The following is a 24,481-nucleotide window of genomic DNA, read 5'->3' on the forward strand; positions in this document are numbered from 1 at the left end:
ATTTAAATTTGTGCATGAATGTTGTTTTTCCTCTGTGTCTCTCTGTTCCCTTGTGATGGAATAGCAACCAATCCAGAGTGTACAAAGTCTATTGCCCAATGAACCCTGGAGAATGGCACTATTACCCCCGCAATCCTGTAAGGACAAGCGGGTAAAGTCAATGGATGGATGTTGGTTGAAATATCAGGCACCTCTAACGATGGAAGCTTATAAAAACTCCCAGCATCAACTTTTACAAACATATTTTAAAAAAGAATGCACAATGCAACAAGCTAAACTTGCAGAAACTGTGAGGTTTGTTTTATTGGTATAGTATTTGTGTTTCTCGATGGGTACATTTTGCTTGGTTACACACAAAGCATCTACATTTAGCAAACTGTTATTGTCTCTCTAGTTGCAATGTTTGGACACACAGTCGCATGTAGTTACAGACTGGACAGTGTGGTGGCTGCGTGTGCCATTGGCGCACAAGACGGGCACGCTGAGAGGCTCTGTCTTCACGGCTGCACAACACACACACTCCTGCTCTACGGCAGCACTCTGCAGGGAGTACATAGATTTGCTGCGACATTTGCCCTGAAAGACAGACAGACAGATAAACAGGATTGACTCATGCATAAGCACCACAGGCCAGACTGAACAGGTGGAAGGGCGAAGGAAAAAAAAAATGTAACTTTAAAGGCCAAACCAAGGGCAGAATGTTAAATCTGTCTATGCTGTCTCACCTCACAGTAGTGCAGCTCAATCTGTTGCTCTGATTGGCAGTCATCCACTTTGACATAGTTGAGTGTTCCCGCTGTCCTGCGGCACTCTGGCTCATTACCTGTGCGCATGCATTTGTTTTTTTAAAAAAAAATTTGATCATTCAAATTTTCTCATAATAATCCAGTCTTGGAAAAAGAATCACTTACAAGTCTCACAGCAGGTTTTACCAATTTGGTTGACTTTGCCCTGTCAAAGACAACACACAAGTAAAACATCTGAATGTAACTTAGTGTTGAGAAAGGAAAAATAATAGCGTAATAAAAGGTCAGGGAGCTGTACCCCTTGATCTAGGCAGGCTTGGCGGTTAAAAGGAGGGCAGGTGGTCTGTTTGGTCTCCAGGACAAGATCTCCTCTGCTGTTCACACCACAAGCATACAAGTAACAGCCATCCTCATGGGTTGAGTTGACCTGATAAGTTTATCACAGATGCATATAAGATCGGGCATTTTGATTCATGTCCTTTCCTATAAACAGTTCATGTGCTTGTTACCTACACCCTTAAGGATGTTTTATTTCTTTAAATTTATGTGAAGAATGGGAAGAAAGGTGGCTTGCAGGAGAAGCCATGGTGGCATAAAACAAATATTTGCCCCCCCTACATATTCCTTTGTTTTTAGCTTTTTTTGTCAGAATTGAATATTTCAGATCATCTAAACAAATTTTATTATCAGACTGTAAAGCAAACAGAAAATAGCAGTCGCTATAGGACCATTTTTTTTACATTGAGGGTAAAAGTTGTTAAACTAACCTGGCCCTAATTATGTAATGTAATAAGTTATTTGTCACTCATGCTAGAAGAATTTTGGCCAACTCTTCTATGCAGTATTGTCTTATTTTACCCAAACTGAAGTGGTTGTTTTGGTTTTTTTTCCTCGCTTGAACAGCTTGTTTAGAAATCCCACATCTCAATCGGACTTGAGTCTGGGTCACTCCAAAATGTTCATGTTGTTTGCTTGCTGATGTGCTTTGGATCATTGCGATGTCCTGAGCCTTAACACAAGCCTGTTACAGGACAGGACATTCTCTTTCAGAATTTTTCATGACTTCACCAACAATGCAAGTAGTCTCTGTCCTGAAGAAGCAAGTCATCTTCTTCAGGAGATGACTTGCTTCTCCTGATTCAGATTTGGAAGTTTGGCTGTTTTTGCTGCTGTTTTAAACTTTAACCCCTGTGATGCACCAGAATGAGACAGTCTGTTTTCTGTCCCATTCTGGTGCATTATCACAGGAAGAAGACCAGGACGTCTCCACATCTGACTTATGATGGAGCAAAGACAAAGCTTAACTGTTTTTCCTGTTTGTTTGTTTTTTTACCGACAATAAAATAATTTCTATTGTAAATGTAAAACTTAACAGATAAGAAGGCTGTAGAACATTAACATTAAGAAGGCTGTAGTAGGTTGTTGAACTACTTTTAGTTGCAATGTGGTTTTAATGGAAGTTGTACAACTGACGCAGACAGTAGTTAATGACAAGGAGCTGAACTTTAGAAGTCAGTAAACATAAATTAAATAAAGAGCACAATTCTGCAGGGCAGAGGAAATGTGCACAACAAATTGTGAAGCTGAGATATCGAGCTCTGGGTATAAAAATTTAGGAAATCATAATGGACACACGACTACAGCACTGTAATAAATTTTAAGCCCTTTAACCTATAAACAAAAGTCCAAAAGCTGCCTTAAAAATATGAGTGAATTCAACTTTCAGACATGAGTTAAATCCATGCTGACAAGAATAAAATAGTCAGGAGAGCAGTTTTCAACTATAACTTTGGAAAACACATAAACCAGTGTTTTGAGTAAACAACTCATTATAGCAAATTGAGCTGGAGAGATTAAGTAGGTGCATTTAACCTATGGGGACTGTCAGTTTTACTGTGAATTATCTCTCTTTCATTTTTCCTCTTCGACTTGTTTTTCCAGGTGATAGGGTCAAAGTGGTGGGGAAAAACATCCTAATTGAAAATGTGTTAAAGAAAAAGGTTTTAACAAACAAAACTTTATCTAAACATTTTTTTGTTTATTATATACTATGTAGCACATGTATCAACGCCATCTTCTCCATATAATACCCACTTGCAGACTGGTAAGTTTTCCATCTGGCTTCTGTATGAAGCAGGCAGTGGCAACACAGCGTCCACAGCAACTGTCTCCCTCCTTCTGCATTGCGTATCCCTTGCAAAAAAAATAAATTGTTAGCTGTTATTTTAATGACATAAAACAACGTTAAGGGCAGCCTCTGTTTAATGATGAGCAGAGAGGAAATGTAGTCAGAACCTAAGAGCACCTCTTATGAAAGCGATGGACATTTGAGTTTATTAATAAGTTATGTAGAGGACGGGAAACAGTGATGGTCAAAATGGAAAATGATGACGTAAGGAGTTACCCTGGGGCAGGATGGACAGCTGGCTTGCTTGCATGACAGTTTGTATTTCTTCACTGCTCCGTTCTCCACTGTGCACTCACAGTGTGTGCACATATCCACCATCACTCTTTCGCCTGCCTTCATAAATATACATACAGTATTTAAAACCAGAGTACAGAAAGCGCTGTCCACATTTTATTGCTGTGGATGACTTACCCCTATCACAGTATGATTGAGAACACAAGCATCCATTCGTGCTGGTGAGAGAAGAGCAGAAAAGCATATTTTTTTTTCAGTTCTCTGAATGTTATGTCAACTCTGTCAATTTATAAGGAGTCTAAGTTACCTAGCTTGATCTGTAAAAGCTATTTAAGAGGTCAAATCAGGATAACTGGCTTTAAGAATGCAGCAATGTAATGGAGACATCTGCAGGACACCGTGTGCAACTGCAATTTAACCAGGCAAGTTTCAGTAAGTTAAATATTTTAAGAAGATATTTAAGACCATTTACGTTTTTAACATACATGAATTAAAAATAACTTAAATTAACTTAGTGACTTGAAAATTACAACCAAATATATATCTTAAGCAAGATGACAAAAAACAGCTAATTTGATGTGCAATTTAGTGTTCTTTTACACCGAAGGTACATAAATTTAATGAGCATAACCTTAATTTTCAAACCCATTATTAATATACTAAAATCCCTGCTTTCCAGTTAAACCTTATTAAATAGAACATGCTACAATGCCGTTTCACAATCATATAAATAAAAAGATTTTTCTTTACTGACAAATATAGGCTGTATGTATGCTGTTCCATTACATCTGGTTCAAAACTGATAGTAATTCAGAAAAAGAGCATTACACCATTAATCAAACGAGTGCTAGTAGTGTGATGATCTTATTGTTTCATGACTTAGACCACTTGCCATATATTATGGAGGCATGAATTCTGCTTTCTATTAGAAAATCTTAAAGAGAATGTCAGGCTATCAGTTGGGACTTTAAGCTCAAGCAAAACTAAGAGACAATGATCACACCAGCAAGTATACCTCTGGATAAAAAAAAAAGTTGTGTTGTTGTTAAAGTCTGAATTCAAATCCTGCTAAGTTTCTGTGAAATTACTTTTAACAGGCCACTAAAGATCTAACACCCTTCAATGTGGCTGAATTTAAAAATAATATTTCAAAGTAGAGTTCCAATTCTTATTATAAGATAAGTAGTATTTCAAAAGAGCAGAATAAATCTTATGGTTTTTGAACAATAACATATTTGTTGTTAATCTGTTGCCAAGAGTTGAGTACGTTTTGTGGTAACCACGTCCTACGACGTAAACATCTGAATTGTACTTTTGCAAAATTTACAAACTGTAAATTTCTTGTGTCTAAGCAGATAAGCAGCATTTCAAAAGAGCTTATGTTTTATAAACAATAATATTACTTGTTATTAATTTGGTGTTAAGAAACAAGCATTTTATTCTGGTAACGAACTGCCACGAAGTATAAACCCAATTTTTAATTTAGTGTTGAATGTCTGTTTTATAATATATTCACCAACTATGACAAAAACAAAAAAATCACTTTTCTGAAAAATTCACTAACAGCACAATTCTTGTTATAAGATAAGTAGTATTTCAAAAGAGCAGATGAAATCTTATGGTTTTTGAACAATAACAATATTTGTTGTTAATCTGTTGCTAAGAGATTAGCACGTTTCCTGGTAACCAAGTGCCATGAAGTAAACATCTGATTTTTACTTTTTCTAAATGTACAAACTATAAATTTCTTGTGTCTAAGCAGATAAGCAGCATTTCAAAAGAGCTTAGGTTTTATAAACAATAATGAATTTGGTGGTAAGACATGTAAAAGTAAAAATCAGAAGGCAGTGCATTAACATTAGCACAAACATTAACAGTTCACTCACTGCCCACATTAGCTGTAGCTTTCTCCCTAAAATAAGCTTTTTAGCTATTTTGTTTATTTATTAGCCACGTTTAGCACACTGAATGGAGGAAGTCAATGTAAGACAATATGCTAGTTATACCTCACATGCCACTGGCACCATTTAGGCTAACATTAGCATTTTGGCTATTTTTAGCTTACACACTAATTTTAACATACTGAATGGAGTAAGTCCATGTTACTCAACATGCTTGTGACTCTCCACATGTTATTGAGTACATTGTGTCTTACTTTAGCATTGATGCTGATGTTTAGCATCAGAACGCTGGGTTCCAACCGACGGGCATACTTTGGCAGGCCCAGTTTAAATGTCTTAAGAAATTTTCTAGTTTTTAAATGTCATTCAATTTTAAGACCTTTTTAGCCTCAAACCCTGTTTACATCAGCTACACAAGTCATTCATGTACAATTTCATAGATGATCAGAGTTCTAACTCATGTTTTCTGCCAATGTTGGTGTGTATGTGTGTGTGTGTATGTGTGTGTGTTTACCACAGTGGCAGCGGGGGCAGCAGTCCTGAGTGTCGCAGCGAAGCTCACTTCCCAGCGGACAGCTTGTAGTCTCCATACTGCCACAGCTGACATTTGTTGTAGAGATAAACACCTCGTCTTTCACTTTCTTACACTCATTTTCGACACATTTATCATGTGCCGACAGCCACTTCTCACCCACCTACATTCAGAGAAAGTGAAGCAAACCAATCAAAATATTCTGCGTTATTTTGGGGGGACACCACTGATTCTTTTAGGTAGAAAGACAAAAAAGCACAGTTTTATAAAGTATTTAAGCAACCTACATACCCTTCTGAGCTTTCCTCCAATGACTGTGTCCCCTCGCATTGCTCCCTCAGTCTCTATGCAGCTGGCTGGTGTACAGTCTCCACAGCAACTCCCTTTTCTCTCAGTGTATGTAGATCCCTGAAATTTGTTAAACATTTTTAGAAAACATTCAATAACTGTGCATATTTTTCACATTTAGTGCTGCCTGACCACAGGACAGTTCCGATTGCAGACAGGTGGGCTGCACTGGGCGACATGGAGCGATGTGTCTCTGTCCTTCAGCTCTGTGCATCGACACTTCTCGCATCCTTCCTCCCACTCACTGCCCACTGGATGAACCACTCCACCGACTACACACACCTGGAGACACACATTGGCCACACAGTAAATGAATTCTCCAGTGTGTCCAGGAGTGCCACATTCAGAGAACTCACCTTGTCAGGTTGGCAGAGGATTTCTGTGCAAGCGCAGTCATTGGTAAAGGACGATGTGACAAACCCAGTGGGGCAGGAGTGGGTGGAGTTCTGGCAGTTACATGTACATTCAAAGGAGTCACAGCACTTTGTCTTTTTTGTGGACAGCTGGCGGTGGGCTGGACAGTCAGGGGGGTCTTGTTGGGAACACTCTTCCTTTTTGCACACTAGATCAGAGAAAGAGAAATGTGGCATAACAAAAAAATCACACCTAGAGCGTCATCTGTTTAATGCTTGCATGCGTTGTAAAAGAGACCATCAGCCTACCGCACTCATGAATAGGCTGGCATTCGCCGGGGTTTTTCAGAACCACTGTTTGACCGTCCTCACAGCGAGGGACATCAGGCAGATCACAGTTCACCAGATCACACACTGAGGTCACAAGGTGAGACTGAGGTCAGCAGTTAATACATTAGTATAAACCATATTATTTATGGGATATTTCATAATTAATTCATCATTAAATATTAGTAATTCTAGAAAGGTCTTAACTATTCATACACTTCACAGAAAAGTTTGATATTTTTGGGATTCCATTACTGTTTTCAAAAGTGTATCTGCTCTACTTCTCTTACTTTGAAAAGCTACTGTAAGATCCCATGTTGAAATAAAAACATTAACATATTTTTATATACATGAATATCCATACATACCGCACTCGTACTCAGGGCAGCACTTGGATTCTTTCTTCTCCTGCAGGATCTCACAAGGTCCGCACACTGGAGCTAAACACACACCCATGCTAATTTAAAAGGCTGACAAAAGTTTAGCTGATGAAGCAAGTGGAAGTAAAAGTAGATAAGAACCTTTGACATCATTGCATGGTCTGGCAGTGCAGTTGATATGTTGCTGGTCCAAACACATGCAAATCAAACATGGGTTGTCATCTGGCACCCAACTCTGCATATGCTGTTTAAACAGAGGGAAAACATGTTTCCTTTCCATTTAGAAATAAACAGCAGAGGGCAGTAGGATCACACATTTGGGATGTGAGCTTTTCTGTAACACTACCTTATATTCCAGGGGTGCACAAATATTATGAAAAGATGCAATTACAGTATTATGGGTGAATATTGTGGTTACTATATCAATTGCAATCAAACAAATGTTTGTTGATTGTCATCTTCAGAACTTTTCAATGGCGTCTTTTCAATCCACCAGCACATTCCTTCAAGTTTTGGACAAGAAAGGCATCTATTTTCATCCAACTGGGTAATTATGCTTTTCCCTATCTTAGTTTGAGCTTTCCTTTACAACTACAATATTGCACACATTAAAACAGGGATTCCAATGATTACTAAACATTTTGTCCAGTTTTACCATAATATCTTAATGATCTCTGATTCTTCTTGGGCTTTCAGTCCTTCATGTCTCACCGCATATGTGTGTCCTTGATGATCCACACACTGTCTGCAGGATTCCGGAGAGACGCATTTTCCGTGATGCAAAACCGTCCCTCCGGTGCAGAAGCAGCCCTCTGTAGGTGTCGCCATACATGATGACTCGTTGTGCCGGGTAGTCGACCAGTCGCCTGGCAATGCCTGTATACTGCCACAGTCCTCCACACATCCTGTCCAACATGCATCATACTCCATAGCGTTTGGACAATTCAGTGCTGCACAACAGAACAGAAGAAGGAGTTAGGATCCACCTCCAAGAGTTAAGATGTTTGTAATAAACTAAGGGTTATGCACAGTGACTTACGGCAAAGATGAGGGCTCCTCCAATCCACACACACACCACTTTGTTTACAGAGGCGTGCATAGGCTGATATTATCTCACACACATCTGACTCATCACACGCCTGCTCTTCACACTTGATGAGGAAAACCTGGACAGCAATATAGGCGTGGCATTTTTCAAACACCTCAGAACGTAAGGCTTGACATCCCATTGCCACTCCAGACACGCACACCGCCTTCCGTTTGGGCAAACACACACCACCATCTCCGGCCACAGTCCAGTCCGAGATGAAGGCCGGCTGGTCGGTGGTTGTGCTGCCATTACGGAAAGACAGGACATTAACCTTCGCCTCCCCACATGCACCTGTGAGAAAGGTATAGACAACACAGCTCAAAAGTAACACGGCCAAAACCAAAAGGGACAGGAAGACACACTTTTCGCTTCCGATAGTTTGCATAAAGCTGTGAGCAAATGGCTCGCCGGTTCTGTTACCGCAGAGTCCAGCAGTGTGCCCACTGGTTTCCGAACTGAGCAAGGTGATGGTAAATTCATTGCTTTGAGGGGTAAAAGTCAAAACGTAGCCTTGATCTGATTTCAGCTGCAGCATCACTCCTCCGTAGCGCACCACCTCCAGACCAGAATGTCGCCAAGGCAAGGCAAGCTCTTCTCGACCAATCATGGCCTGTTTGTGGAGAGAGCAAATAAGAGCTTTTGCAGGAAGTGCAAACATTTTGATAAACTACAAAAACTGATTATTTTATTGAAGTCAGAATCAATAACACAGATTGATTCTGTGTTATTAATGCATAGTTTTGAAAGCCATGCATCATTTTCCATTTTCTACATAATTATACATTCCTTTGTCTATGCAACACGTAAACCCAAATAAAATAGTTTCTGTTTTAACTTGAAAAAATTTGAGAAAAAGAGTTGTTCTAACTATTTCAAACACATACTGTACAGATTACCGTAATGTCATCCTTCAGCAGCAGTGTGTATGGTCCATGGGTCACCTCCATGGATTTCATGCAGATCTGGCTGTATTTTGCTGAGTCTTGACAAGGTCCGGTGTGAAGTTTGACCTCTGAGCCTTCGCTGTTGCCTTTACTGACCGTTAGAAGTGTATAGGAGCACAATCCCTCTCCTTCCAACCTGAGAGCTAGGCCATCGTACCTCACTACATGGTTTGTGGAGCTGCCCATACATATGCCTATATACACACACAAGGGAAAAGGGGAAGGAGGAGTCAAATATATGGTCCAATTTGGCCTGGGATGCTTGCCCTTCTTATTAACAGTTAGCAGGTGGGAAATGATGTGCTTGTTATACAGAGAGGCAAAATATCAAAGTGCAAGTTCTTTATTACACATACAAGGACATTCCCAGCGGCAGCCACAGGCCTCCTCTACTCTGACAGGGGGCATGTTGTTTCTGCATGCTGGCGGCTCCAGTCTGTCACAACTGATTTTGTGATTCTGAACCGTCACCGCTCCACTGGGGTGGCACAAGACAGAATGGCAGCCATCGTCAAGCAGCCACGATTCACCAGGCTGCAACAAACAGATGACTGATTACAGAAATGATTACAAGTAATTGTAAATTGGCTTTGAAAACGATCCAGCCATATTACAAACCTTCCTCTCATTTCCGTTATCATCAACACACAGTCCTGGTGGACCAGCTAAAAATAACCAAGCACATTTTTATTACTGCCTTTAGTTATTACTATAATCTAAAATGCAGACTTATTTTCTACAAAAAAGAGAAAACACCTCTGCAGATTCTCTCCGTGTAGCTTTTGTCCAGAGTTAAAAATATTCTTAACTGGTCCATGTTGTTTAGATGCAGAGTATTGTCTTGGTTGCCGTGGTGACCGAGTACACTAAGGTCATTGCTGTCATAGTTTGGCCCAACTCCAATGGGGAACACTGACACACCTGGAAAGTAACTACAAGCAGTGAGACTCTGTCATGTCAGGAAGATTTTAACTGTTTTAATAGTAGCCAGGTTACCTGCTGCAAGAGCCTCATTAGCTGCCTCTTTAATATCATCAGTTGATTTTTCTGTCATCACCATCACGACTACCTTCGGGACACCAACTCTCCCACCGCTGACAGATGAGATGGATGCCTGCACAGCGAATTTTACAGCTGACCCTGCAAATGGAAGGAACAGTTAGTGTACATCCAGCTTGACCTGTTTCCAGTTACCTCCAAAACCCTCAGATGTCAAACAATGGTTCCATGAGGAAACCAATGTCCTCATACATACCCAGTTCTGACAGCACAGAGATTAATGTTAATTACCTAATGCTGGAGCTCCAGCAGTCCTGGTTGGGATGCCTTCCACCTGCTTCAGAAGGTCTGACTTGCTTTGATGACTGTTCCACATGAACTCAGCTGTGTTTATGTCTCCATACTGAATTAAGCTCACCTGAGTGCCACCTGGCCCTGCGCATGGAAAAAAACAGTGAGACATTTACATAATTACCCTTTTTTTGTTTAAACTCATTACAGTTTGTTCCGAAGTACTACAATAGTTGGACTACATTCAATCATGACAAATAAATTGAGGAAAATAACTCAAAACAAGGATTTAGACTCACAAATTTGAAAACAATAAATAAAAGGAACAAAATAACAGCATAGTATTCCATGTGTGTTTATTGCAATTGTAGATGTTTTTCTTGTAAAGTGTAATATTATTTACCCAGACTATGTCAATTATAATTTAAGAACTGGGTATGTATAATTTGAAAGAAAATCATATCACATGCTAGATCTTTAAATCTGATTGAGGTTCTAAAAAGACATGGTAGGAATGTTAGGTTGAGTAATTGTACATCTATTAATGTTTGGCATCCTGGAAATACATAGCCGTTCATAAATTTTCAACTACTGAAAATAGTTTTGAAAATAATTTCCTTTCACAATTTGTTCAATAAAACCTAGTTATTCAAAATTACAGATATACAGTAAAGTTATTTATTGTTTCTAGAGATTATTTAACCTGTGCATTTTAAGTAATCAGATGTTTTAAAATGTTTCTAAAGAGGACAAACTTTGATAACGGACTGTTATGATAACAGTTATCTCTGCATGTACTGAAGGAATGCGTCACACCCACCTATATCAGAATTACTAATAAAAGTCTTGACAAAGGTCTTCATGTCCTCAAACTGCTCTCCGGCCTTTAACAGGAACATAACATCAAGAGGCTTCTTGCATGGCACTGTGTGATGATACATTGTTATATTAATGTGGCTGATAGACCTCTACTGGAAAGATACTTGAAAATTAACCATGATACCACCTGTGAGTGGCAGAGTGGAGTGAGTTGGGACGATGAGGGGTGGCAACGTAGGAGAGAGGGGCCTGACTGTGGTCTGTGTGATGTTGACCACACGATGGACTAGAGACGTCAAACGGCTGTAGTCCTCGACCATCATCGGACGCTGAGGGTGGCTGAATTGCACCAAATCTGTTTCATGCACCTTTGGTCCAACACCGATGGGATACACACGTGTTTGAGTGCTAGTAGTTGGTGGGCGTGTCACTGTATCAGTGGGGGGATTTTCAGTTACAAGAAAGACGAGTTGAGGTGGGGCAGGAACATGAGGAGGATGAATTGTAGCCATTTCCTGAAGAGTCGTGGTGACAGCTGCTCCGGTGTTTGTCTTGCTTCCTCCTCTCCAACGAATCTGCCGCAGTCGTTGCAGCAGGTGCTCTCTCTGCTGCCTCAGCTCCCAGCGGCTGATTTCCACAGTGACTGTTATAGAATACTGGATCACTGTGATGCTGATAAACTCTTCCTTTTCTGTCAACTGAGAGATGACTTCCTCCAGAAATATTAGAGACTTATTGAAGTTGGCCTCACCAACAGTATCAGAACCTTCTATGATGAATGTCACATCTGTGGCTGGAGGGTGGTATGGTGGTATTGTGGCTGCAGGAGACAGGCCAGAGGGTGCAGTGGATGCCAGAGTGCTGGGTACATGTTGTGCAGGTGTTGTTTTCACATAAGACACAGGGGAAGTGGTGGGAGAGGCCCGACGGGCTTTACTTGGTGTAGGTTTTGGCATCTCTGGCTCCATCCCCAAGGTGCAAAGGTAATCTGTTACCTCCAATAGACGATCAGACAGTTCACCTGTGCTGCTTAGGACATAGGCCCTGTTGTCTGGGTTGGCCTTGGTGATGTCATTAATCTGACCCATGTTGACACCAGGACCAAGCGCCACTGTCAAGGTGGTGATGGCTTTCTTACGGAGCATCTTCACGATGGCACGGACGGGACGAGGGTTACCACTAGCGGTCAGGATAATTGCTACACGGCCAGCATTGTCACGCTTGTTCTTGTCATAGATGTTAATGGCAAGATACTTGACAGCTTCGTCCAAGAACGCTGCATCTCCCCCTGTGTAATGAAGCTCACGCACAGTCTTCTTAAACAGCCACTTCTGAACCTATAGGTTTCAAAAAGCATAAGAAACAAGCATGAGGCAACCAAGTCTGAATGTTTTATATGTCATTCTATTGAAAAGTGTTTTCATATAAAGTTGGGGCATCTCTTGAGGATGTGGCTCCTCTAATGCATTTTGAGAGATTGTGGTTATACTTGTTGCTTGTGCTGCTTTGTCTATCACACGTTTTTCTTCTAAAAAAAAAAACTGTTCAGATGGTTTTATACAGCCTTCTGTGAACAGCCAGCTTCTTTGGTTATAACCGTTGGTACATCACTTGACTGTGCAGGGACAGCACAGGCTTCCATAACCATCAAGCCATAACCATCAAAATGGATAGAAATAGACACTTATGAGTAAAATCTATGAGCTTTATGTTTTGAATTGAACTACTGAACTAAATAAAACCTTTCTTTAATATTTTAATTTGAGAAGATTCATCCGTATTAGTTGGAAACATAACTTTTAGCATATTAGCAATTTAAATTGATTTTAACACTACCTTCATTTGTTGGCTTTCCGATTTTGGGTTTTTAACATGTTAATGTGATAATAGTTAGCTATGCCAGTAGGTGTAAAAATGTAGCTATTTTGCTTTTGTTTTATTCTGTTATACTGATTCTTAACAACACGTTGAGATGATTGGTCTGCTTTGACTTCAATTACTTCAGAAGTCTTTAGCTTTAGTTTCAGCTTCTGCAAGTCAGTATCTTTTTGTACTTCAAGATTTTTTGCTCTATCAGTATTTTTACTGTTTTGCACTTTTCAAATTATTCTGCTTCCTTTCATTCCATCAGCAACTTCTATCTTACAAATTTGCTAATAACACTAGCAAAAAAACATAAAAAAATGTTTGAGTTATAATTTGATGTAATATAACACTGCCTTTTTATTATTCCTAAAGCCATCAGTGATTCATTTGTGTAAGGTCACACATGGTCAATATTTGCTACTGTACCTGCAGGTCATATGTTTTAACTCCAGAGTGGTAAAGCAGCACTGTGGCTCTAGTGTGAGCTGAGCCCATACGGAAACGTTCAACCACTCCGACTATGAATTCCTTGGTGGCCTGAAATTCATCTTCAGTCAGTGCTTCTGATCCATCCAGTAAGAAAGCCAGATCCATTGCACGGTCACACATGCCCTCAGGCATCAAGGTGGTGAAAGGCATCGTGGTAAAAGTGCCGTAACTCGGTGTTGGTGTGGGAGTGGACAACATGTTGAGGGAGGTGCAGTCTTCACAGCTGAGAGTGTTGTTCTCACAGTGGCTTTTATAGGAAAAAATAGATTGACTTTAAATTAATCACACTTTGGTTCCATTTTATAAAACTATTTGCTATTCTGTACGTTACCATATTTTGCAGTGTGTTGGGTCGTCATGATTCAGGATGACCTTGTTCCCATGGGATATCCTCTGACCCTCGTGGATACAAACCTGACACTGAGAGGGATCTACGCATTGCATTGCCACCTCATCAAGAATTTGACCTAAACAGATTAAGTTTAGACTGACACTAAATCACACTATCAATATCGTTGTATGTTTGATTGTAAAATAGTTGTATTTTGTGTCTTGGCACCTGGTGGGCAGTAAGCATGGCAACCTTCCACACACATCAGTGAACAGTGGAGGGGATCAGGATGCTGGCAGGTAATTGGACAGGCAAGTCCGCAGGTGTTATACCTCCACTGGCACAACTCCTCCCTTGTACCTGCGAGCTTAGGGTTCAGCTCTTCACAGCTCATAGCTAGGATTTAGTGAAACAACTTTAGTTAAACAACTTAATTTTAGTGACTTAGTCAAAAAGATAAGATTCTAAATTTGATGTTCTAGTCTAAAGATAGTCAAAACAAACTTCGATATCTATGTTTTGCAGATTGATTGAAATCAGAAAAAACAAAAATTAAAAACGCCTAAAAAACATTATACAAATGGAATTAGATTGACAAAGACGACACAAATAAAAAGTAGTAGAAATAAAAAAAATAAAAATCATGTCAAAAAGATTCTATTCAGCTTATCCAATCTCTTGTCAGCTTCTATAATAAACCTCTATTTTAAAAAAATAAAAAATGAGGACATGTATTATCAGTTTGATGTGATCACTCACGGCAAAGTTCATTGGATCTCCACATGACAGACACTCCCTTCTCTGAACAAGCCTGAGCGTAAGCAGCAATGGCGTCACAGAAACATGCACAATCCCCCACAGACGAGCATGAGCATGCTGCCTCAACACACATCTCTACATAAGCCTCTGCATCCACCTGGAGACAACAGAATGAACATTAGAGGAAGGAAGTGTTGATGAGCAACTTTGGAGCTATTACTTTTACATACCTGGCTGTTGCATTCTTTGAAGAGCGGACCAGTAATCACACGACACGATTGCTCCACTGTAACCAACTTTACAATGTTATCACTGCAAGGAGCTGGCATCTGAATATCCAAAAGGAGACATACATCAGCAGCATGTATTACTTTGTTTATTAATTGTATTCATTGACTGGTAGAAGGGAATACTTGAAGTTTTGCAATGTAACAGCAAGTATCTTGGGAAGCTTAGTATGTTAATTTTCTTTCAACCAGAAAGCATACTCCTTTAGGTTAATTTAGATGGATTGTAAGCCATTGAGTTATTAACATACAGACTGTACTTGTGCAGAAATAGTGTAAAACCCCTCAAAATTACCTCAGTTACATCAGCACAGCTGGGAATGACTTTCCAGGAATTGCCAAAGTGTGAGGCATCCACCTCCATCTGGTTGTTACTGCTCATCAAATCATTGTTGACATTTCCATCAAAATTCCCACACAGACCACAGACACGGCCCTTCACATGACAAAGTAATCATGACAAAGAAAACTGTATTAATTAAACAGATGTGAGTAAATCAGTTCAAACTGGAGTTAGACTAACGCAGTAGTACCCTGTAGGAAGCTGAGATGTGAACAAGGAGGCGAGTTCCTCTGTCCCAGCTAAGGGAGATGTGTTTCCCCAACATGACGGTATAAAATTGACCAGATCTGATAATCTCCACTTGGGAACTTTGCAGCACAGGCCTCTTCATCGTCACCTGGATGGATGCATATAGTACATACAGATGTCATGTCTGAAGTACCTTGGTTGGGATATTTGCAAAGGGGCTGAAGAAAATTGAAGTAATAGGAATGTATTTAATGTTATGAGTAAATATATTGAAAAGTAACCAAAAGGTTTTATATAATGAGGTAGATATGAATGTAGTGGGTTTTGCACATTATAAGGTTTGTGTTTTTTGCATGTGCAATGCCTTGCCAAAGTGCTCATACCTGTAGTAACAAAAAAGTACTCATTTTTCTATCATTAAAAACACACAATCACTTGTATTTCACTGGGAATGCTTTGTAGTAGAACAACTTAAAGTGACACTAAACTGTGTAGTGAAAATAAAACGGTGCATATGGTACAAGCCACAACCTAGCTTTAATCTTATACGCAAAATGGAATATGTGGCCAAAAACTAGCATTGCACATCACCTTGAATGCACCATCTACATGTGAAACATGGTGGCAGCATCATACTGTGGTTTGGTTTTCTAAGTGACTCCAAACAGACCCCCAGAGACACTGTGAGGTGGTTTAGTTAGAAGTGTCAAACTCTAGTTCAGTGTTCCTCAACTTTTAGATGTATCCCTGTTCCAACACACCTGAGTCAAGTGGGTGTATTGCCTCCTTAGCATGCAGATAAGTTCTATAGTCTTGCCAATGGTCAAGAGACACATTGGCCCTTAATGCAAATGAATGCAACATTTTTCTGATTTTTATTTGTAAAACAAAAACCAAGCTCTACTTTATATTGGTCAATCACTTTAAATTTATATGTAATGTGATTAATTGTGAAAAGGTGTGCAAGTTCTAAATACTTCTGCAAAACAATGCATGAGATTCTTGACAAAAATAAACTTGTTTGCTTCAAAATTTAAGGAAGCTATAAATGAAAAAAAATGATTATATGTAATTATAATAATAACCTTTATTTAGCCAGGTTTCTCCCATTGAGTTCAAAAGATTGCTTTTACAAGAGAGACTTGGCCAAGAAAGGCAGCATACAGAGAGAGGGAAAGAAAAGACACAATTTGGCTTTTTTCCAGGTCAATGTTAATACCACCCTAAATAATGCTATATATAAGTAGAATTAACAGTTTGGACTGCTTGTGTATTACCTCTCCATCCTGCATTACAATCAAGCCGCCATGGTAGAAGATAGTGACAGCTTTTGCACAACGATGCCCGACAATTCCACATGCCTCATTCTCCACCAGCACTCTGAAGGAGCCTTCGTCTGCGTGACACATATCCTTTTCACATAGGATAGGTGGAGAAAACATACTAATCAATACAAATTTACTAAGAACCAGCTTACACAGCAATCTGGAGTGGGATTCTGCAGATCTGTTTGCTTTATACCTGAACCAGGACATATTGGCATAGACCAGGAAAGGAGTACTTAAGGCCATCAAATGTGATGTAATGCCCCTCCCCCACGGTGCGGCACACACCATCACACAGCTTCTGTGTGCAGCGCCACTTCCTGTTCTCACACACACTGGAAAATATAGGAGAAACATGTCAGGCAAACTACTTAAGGTTTCCTTGTTATTTGCCAATTGTCATTTTACCAGGTGTTGCAGTCAACGGTGATACTCCGTCCTGCGGAGTACGGTCTGTTGTTATGGTAACAGGGACACTGCTCTGGTTGGATGCAGTCTCTGCGATGGCGTACCTGAAATCAATCCATCAGTCAATCTCTTTGCTCTTTTTAAGTGTTTAGCGAACAAAAAGCAAACACACCACTTACTGTGCCGGGTGGACAGAGGCAGCCAGGGATGCAGGCAAGACTCACACATGGTAGGTCCAAATTCTGGCAGGTTCTGGCACACTCCAGCCCCCTTTCACCTGAACTACACTCTGAATGAACAAGGGGAGGAGGGCACTGGGCTGACCGTCGCTCTGCAAACAAAAATTCATTATCTACACCAAATAATTCTCAATTTTTGTTGTATCATGAGAAAAAATAAAAGAGTGACTCCCAAAAACATGTTGACTAATAAAGAAGTGCATGACTATAACTAGCAAAAACAGAAGGAATATAAGATAGTACCTCTTGATGGCACTGTGTCATCATCATAGAAGAGGTCCGAAAGAAATGATGTCATCTCTGTGGAGCTGCACCGCATGGCCCCATTCTCACAGTAGCTGCAGGGTCAAATATAACACCAATTATGATAATGCAATAGAATCATGCATCTTCTCAGACCATTTTCTGCAACTGCAGATGGAGTCACATACCAAATGCTGTTGTGATCGGCATAGACGTCACTGGGCTGATACAGCTGTCCATCGTGTAGGCAGGGGCACATGTCCGCAGTCACACACTCACCAGAAGGGCTCAGGTATTTCCCAGCTGGACAGAAACAGCCCTCCTCACACACTCTCTCTCCCTCACAGCCAGGCTCAGCACCCGAGAGAGAGTGACATGTTCGCTCACATGTACTTCCACAGGCCTCGTACACCTGACCTCCAGGACACTCCATCTCTGAGAACATCAAATCAAAGGGAAATTTATTATAAATTCTTGGTTAGCTTACGTTTTTTCCCATCTCCTTTTTAACGCAGGAGTTTAAAAAGTGAAAGTACCAGTAAAAGCGTGTTGATTTTTATGTAAAAGTTGTTCACAAATTCACTGTATACGCTGACTATTACTGTGTTACAATGTCCTAATCTTGCATGGATGGATGCACATGTGCTGATGGATGAAAATTTTAAAATAATTTTTAAAATCAGCCAAACTCCAGAGAAGTTGTAATAGCTGAGTTACTCAGTTGGACGTCTTTTGATCATAGACTGTAAGACGGTTTAAGTTTGTGGTAGCTTCCTTTGACCAACTTCCTGTCAACATAAACAAACACAGTTCTTGGTGACAAAAGAGATGAATTTTGTGAATAAGTAATGTATTTCAGATGTACATTCAGCTGTTAGACTCCATGAAAATGTGGTTGAAGAACCTATTAGGACCTATTAGTTAGACTATTTGACTGCAAATAATATTTGTTTTTAGAAAAAGGATTTTTGCAACTGCAAAAAGACACGTCAACTTCAAACACAGAGACATCAAAATGTATTTTGTGGTTGTGTGACGTCTGAGAATTAAACAACAGAGCTACAGTATATGACAGTGTCAGAAACATTGCTCTTTCAGTTTCAAAAAGGATCCAAAACAAGCATTAAATCAAATGTTTGTCTTAGAGACAACTTTGAATAACTGGAAAGTGAGTTCAAAATGAAAGTTACCACAGAGTGAATGGGATCTCCAGTTGAGCAGCACTCCTTTTGCAGAGCAGGCAGCTGCATAAGCAGACAGAACCGAGCAGAGGCACTGCTCACCGTTTCCACAGGCGCACACGTCATACCGACAAAACCGCTGGAATGGAGCAGGATTCACCAGAAAATGGCACGAGCTGAACACATCTGACATGATCACTGCACAAGCCTCTTCTGCATAGCGCACTGGAAGGGCCAGATGAACATATGTTGATATTTATTATTTTTAATACAACGGGATTCAATGGATGCGCAGATGATACCTCTTTTGGGATTTGTTGCACATGGATCAGTGTCATGCTTGTGAGTGGATTCACAATCGCCATTGATCCTCCAGGCCTGCCCAAAAGCCTGGGGACTTGCTTCAACCAGCCCAGAACCAGACAAGAAGTCATCACCATGGTTTCCATTGTAGTTCCCACACAGACCACATGTCTGCCCTGTCCATCGTGGCCCCAGCTGGGAAAGGTTTACAGGATTCAGTATTGTTGGCTGTTTGAAACTTTACTACAGCATTATCACTGAAAACATCTATAATCCAACCTTCAGAAGAACACGACCCCGACCGTCCCAGTCCAATCGAAGGTCATCACCAAACCTCACTCGAACAGAAGACTGAGCCGATCTGGCAATATGCAGATGGCCTGTAAGATTGCATACATAACAAAGTGTAAATGTGAATTCAAAATAAATGTAGGCCTACAGTTTTGAACTAATGTTACTCTCAAAGCTTGTCCCAGAATGGAAAAAAATCCCCATGTGTCTGAAGCATGTTGATTTGCTATAACACAGAATACACACACCTTCTAATAATTACATAAAAAATGCAAATGTGTGACAAATCAGAATAAAAAGCAAAAAAATACATGGGGAAACATATATGCTGAAAAAAAGTGAAATTTGCTTTTACACTGAGCATGAGTGATATATGACAAAAAGTAAATAAAAAATAGGTTGTCTGATTATGATCTGACCTGTAAAATCAAGCTTAAGTAGTGGCACCTGTCTGACAAAATGAGGTAGACTAAAATATCTCAAGAAACCACGCATATAATGTCTTGATAAAAAAAAAAAAAAAAAAACAGATGACAAACAAAGCCACCATCTAACACACTAGAAAAAGTTGCAAAGCCATGTCAGAGGCTCTGGGACTCAAGTGAACCACAGTGAGAACCATTGTATAGAAAGGAAATGTTTGTGAGCCTTCTGGGGGCTGGCCTATCAAAATTATTCCAGAAATACATTAATGACTAATCCACAAAGACCTTAGTTAAAGTCAACATTTCTGATTCAATTGTAAGAAAGACATTAGATGTAAAATGGCACCAACAAAAGCACATAGAGTGGCCAAGTGGGCTACTGGGTCACTCTAAGTAATTACTTTCTCATGTAGGAGCAGGTTAGGTTTGGAGCTATTCCTTTATTAAACAAAAAACACTGATTTAAACAGCATTTTGTATTTACTCAGAGAATCTTTGTTTGATTTTAGTTATTTTTTGATGATGATGATGATTATGATGATCTGAAACATTTAAGCTTGACAGAAAAGAATAATCAAAAGAAATTTGTAATTGGGCAAATGTTTCACCACACAACAATACAGTATAATTTGATTGACTGTAAAATGCAGTTTTCCACCCATATACCAAAAATACACACCATGATTCATTGGGGTCTGGATGTCCATACTGTTGACAGACACAACTCCTCCATGCTTCAGCTTCACTGTCATGTTCTCCAGAGAGGGCAGACTGAGTGTCACTGAGCGTGTGCACACAGCATCCTGATCATCTGCACACTGGGACATAAAGCAACCAAAAAATGCTTCAAACTATTCAAACCTGTTTTTGTCAGGCGAACGTTGCATTACAGCTAAAAATATCAAATAAAAAGCATAAAATCAAGAATTACCTGCACATTCTCAATGATGACAGAAAACCCGTTATTTGTGCAATCCTTTGCCAGGAGATACTGACAGTGACCAGTAAAGGTGAAAAATTTGTTGTCAAAAGACTTGAAGTGAGACTGCCCAACAACTAAACACTCACCTACACAAAAAAGAAGATTCAACACCTGAAATTGGCTCCACAGAATGTCAACAACATGCCTGAATGTGGTGCTGGACACGTGTCTCACCGGGGCAGCCTTCATTGGTACATTCCCAGGACCCGTGGCGGCACACACTAGAGTGGCAGATAAAATATTTGAGGCATAGCTCATTTGGATGCTTTATTTTTTATGCACATGCAAATCTGTGCATGGCTACTGCTTCTCACCATGTATTACAGTCCTGTGAAATGGTAGATCCTGGGGGGAAATGTCTCCCCATGTGTGTGCAGGAACATTGAGATACCTCCACACAGCGATTCCCATCCAAAACCTTTCCAGCTGAAACACATGCACATGCCATGTTACTGCTGGCAACACTACAGCTAAGGGAAGAGTTATATTTAGTCAGTGAGAGCTTACTGGGGCATGTACAGCCATCCACACATTCCTCCTTGCAGACCTCCTGTATGTTGAGACTGTGGCAGGTTGTAGAACAGGGTTTGGTGCATTCACTGTACTGCATGCCAATTGGACACTTGGGAACTGCAAAAACACATGGCATGTTTTACTTTACAAACTTTTTTATTACTTTTTTTCAGATTTAACAAACTTACAGCACTGGCTCTCTTCCACCCAGCCGTGCAGGAGTATCCCATGAGCATGGCATGTGCGAGCGTATTCCAGTAAGAAAGGACAGGAGCAGTCTTCTGGATTTTTCTGGTCACAGTAGCAGGCCTCTGCCTGACACAGGGACAGGAACGCATCGGGAGAGACCAGGTGGGAGCAGTGGAGAAACACACTAGAGGTCTGCAGCACGCTGCAGCTGGACAATACCTGCACAAATAGACATGTAAATGATCAACTCTTCCTGTTTGAATGGAAAAACTACACATACCTCTTATGTTTTAGGCTTCATGCAATTAAGGCTTTCATTTACCAATTTATTTGTTACATTAGTTACTAACAAAATCTTGTCTTTTTTATCTTTGGCTGAAATTGTACATTCTGTGTAAGGCACTGGAGTGACAGCCAAAAACACAAACATAAGATGTGCTACATACTGTTGGGATATCACAACACTTAATTTTTGAGTGAAATTATTCTAATGAAATGAGTGACTTGAGTGAAATGATCTACTTCACAAATCTGATGTTAGATAATGACATTGTACTGAACACTTAGTCCATTATCGTCATTTATTTAAACTCCATTTAAAACACCATCAGTCATTTTCTCCAAAATGGCTTATAATGCTTTGTTAGTAATGACGATGATTTGTCAGTCGGGATCTGACAAGTAAAAGTCAGATCATGTCTTCTGAAGTGATGTACACTTTCTGAATTTTGCAATAGAGGAAGGAATTTAGAAAGGGAAAGACATAATCATGTGGGGAAGTTCAGATATTGTTAGACCTTTCTGTTGTCTTTCCACTTTCCTCTTAACATCAAGATTTAAAATCAGATATACTTTAATATTCTTAGAACTGCTCATGTTAGTGTTAATTGTCTGTTACCGCTGCAGTTCCCTTTGTACTGTTACAGGATTGAGTGGGATCTGAGACGCGTCGACAAGCCTGGTCAGCTCCCTTCACAGCCCAGGAGTTTGCAAAATCATAACTGTCCTCTGTCAGAAATCCTGAAAGCACACAAACATGAACAATGACACACATAAGAGCTGACAGATTCTCCTTAATCTCATCCTACCACAAATGTCTTTGCTTGCTTTAATCCTGTTATCTTTTCCTGTACTCAATGGCTACTCTTCCTGTTGCTGAGTTCTGGTGATTCAAATCATTTCCTAAATTCCAGGAATATTGAACTCTCTCTTGTTCAGCTCCAAAACTCCCTGACATACAGGTGACTTTCAATTAAATAGAATATTAACAAAAATGTGCTTATTCCACTGGTTCATTAAAAAAGAGACTCATATAATGAATAGATTTGTTATACATACTGATATATTTCATGTATTTATTTTTGTTAATTTTGCTGATTTTGTTTGCAGCTCATGAAAACCCAAATTCCACTTCTCCTAATTTCAAACTATTGCATGAAACAAAATTTATACCATCCATCCATTTTCTTACACCCTTGGGGTCAGGAGGGGTGATAGTGCCTATCTCCAGTGAATGTTTCTGGCGAGAGGCGGCGTACACCCTGGACAAGTCGCCAGTCCATCGCAGACATAATTTATATCACTATTCTAATTTACTGATATGCACCTACAAAGTATTTCTCTCGATGCACCTACCCTCCTGAGCAGTGTATTCATCAGATGGGATTGCATTAAAGTTGCCACAGAGGCCACAGGTGCGATTGGAGTGGAGTTTAGTCATAGTCACGGCGATGTTGGCCGCATTATCAATGGTGACAGCGAAGCCAAACTCTTCGCTCCAGAGTTTATAAAACCCAAGCTCTGAGCCCACAAACACAGCATGAGATGCATAGGGAAGAGACAGTCTGTGAAAAGGAAAATTAATTTCTGTCACTATCAATGATTTGATGATTTTTTTTGTGTGTTTTATCTTTATTATTTTTTCACCTTTTTCCTCCTTGTGAAAGCTGTCCATCTACAGATAGGTGCAACTCGAAGACATCCCCCAGAAACAATGTTATTCCTGTTCTTTTGCCATTTTGAAAATCACCTATAGCGATTCAAAGCATATGTTTACATGAGTGATACAGCTACATCTGCATAAAAAGAATGACATTGGAATTTAAAGCTAATAATGAGGGTTTCTAAATAAAAACACATTTTTTTACCATACATTCTGTAGCAAGTAATGTTTAATATAACACTATCAATTAAACAACAGAAAATGAATGTTAGATTTTAGTGGAAGGCCATTAAACTTAATTGTTAACTTAAATTAATTTTCTTCATGTTACTCACCCAGCAGAGTGAAGGAGTGATGGTTGCAGTCCCCAGCCAGAAGGTAACTGCAGTCTCCTGGAAACTCATATATAACCCCATCAAAAGTGTAAATATGATGTCGTCCGAAAAGACTGCATCTCCCAGTTATGCTTGCCACACAAGCTGGACACAACAATATCCAATGAGTATGAAAATAGCAATGTGCAACATTAAATGCAGGCTATTTTATGGAAAGTGAGAGTTAACAGAAATGTAAAACTTGATAGATATACACCTGTAAGCTGCAGGAAAACAAAAATTCCTTGCAGATGCCTCTTCATGTGCAACTGAATTAAAAACATAAAAGTAACCATCACAGTTAATTACATTATTGACATTCCTTAATTATTAACAAATTTGCAGGTTTGATTAACAAGCTCTTCCTCAATTGTCAAACTAGTCCTACCTCCATTGCTCCAGACACCAGAAAGGGAAAACAAAATTCAGAACAAGGAAAAAAAAAATCCACATTCAGACGTTACATAGTTAAGAGATATTGTGATGGTCAAGAACTGCTTTGGTGGGAACATAAAGATTTGCAGCTACTGTAGGAGATTTGTTTTATAACACAGACTGTACCCCCGCCCAGCTCTTGAGGGGTTTCCCTGAAGGCCACTCCCTTCACCAGGTTATGTCAAGAAGGAATATCATTCTGTCTGCAATGTGGT

At 39.8% G+C, this 24,481-nt stretch overlaps 1 protein-coding gene across 1 annotated transcript; it reads right to left on the minus strand.

The window, feature by feature from the left end:
• Positions 1–273: 273 nt before the first annotated feature.
• Positions 274–24,345, minus strand: vwf (von Willebrand factor). The gene is made up of 53 exons (XM_032550680.1): positions 24,220–24,345; positions 24,049–24,100; positions 23,793–23,936; positions 23,442–23,544; positions 23,151–23,359; positions 22,414–22,535; positions 21,515–21,734; positions 21,321–21,443; positions 21,128–21,239; positions 20,988–21,034; positions 20,763–20,899; positions 20,511–20,649; positions 19,395–19,495; positions 19,115–19,310; positions 18,822–19,037; positions 17,820–18,066; positions 17,632–17,726; positions 17,329–17,480; positions 17,150–17,253; positions 16,938–17,076; positions 16,694–16,828; positions 15,418–15,564; positions 15,180–15,320; positions 14,828–14,926; positions 14,598–14,754; positions 14,067–14,234; positions 13,839–13,974; positions 13,445–13,754; positions 11,340–12,489; positions 11,154–11,258; positions 10,334–10,477; positions 10,040–10,183; positions 9,800–9,964; positions 9,662–9,708; positions 9,400–9,577; positions 8,996–9,237; positions 8,520–8,709; positions 8,049–8,390; positions 7,721–7,959; positions 7,151–7,253; positions 6,998–7,069; positions 6,612–6,716; positions 6,306–6,511; positions 6,082–6,231; positions 5,893–6,009; positions 5,584–5,764; positions 3,346–3,386; positions 3,151–3,267; positions 2,841–2,939; positions 1,045–1,173; positions 912–951; positions 726–823; positions 274–576 (listed from the first exon to the last, which is right to left on the minus strand). Exons 1-53 carry the CDS (start codon positions 24,223–24,225, stop codon positions 391–393), a joined length of 8,547 nt encoding a protein of 2,848 aa, XP_032406571.1. The 5' UTR covers positions 24,226–24,345; the 3' UTR covers positions 274–390.
• Positions 24,346–24,481: the final 136 nt, after the last annotated feature.

This window comes from Xiphophorus hellerii, chromosome 2, assembly GCF_003331165.1.
Source record: "Xiphophorus hellerii strain 12219 chromosome 2, Xiphophorus_hellerii-4.1, whole genome shotgun sequence".
Classification (NCBI taxonomy): domain Eukaryota; kingdom Metazoa; phylum Chordata; class Actinopteri; order Cyprinodontiformes; family Poeciliidae; genus Xiphophorus; species Xiphophorus hellerii.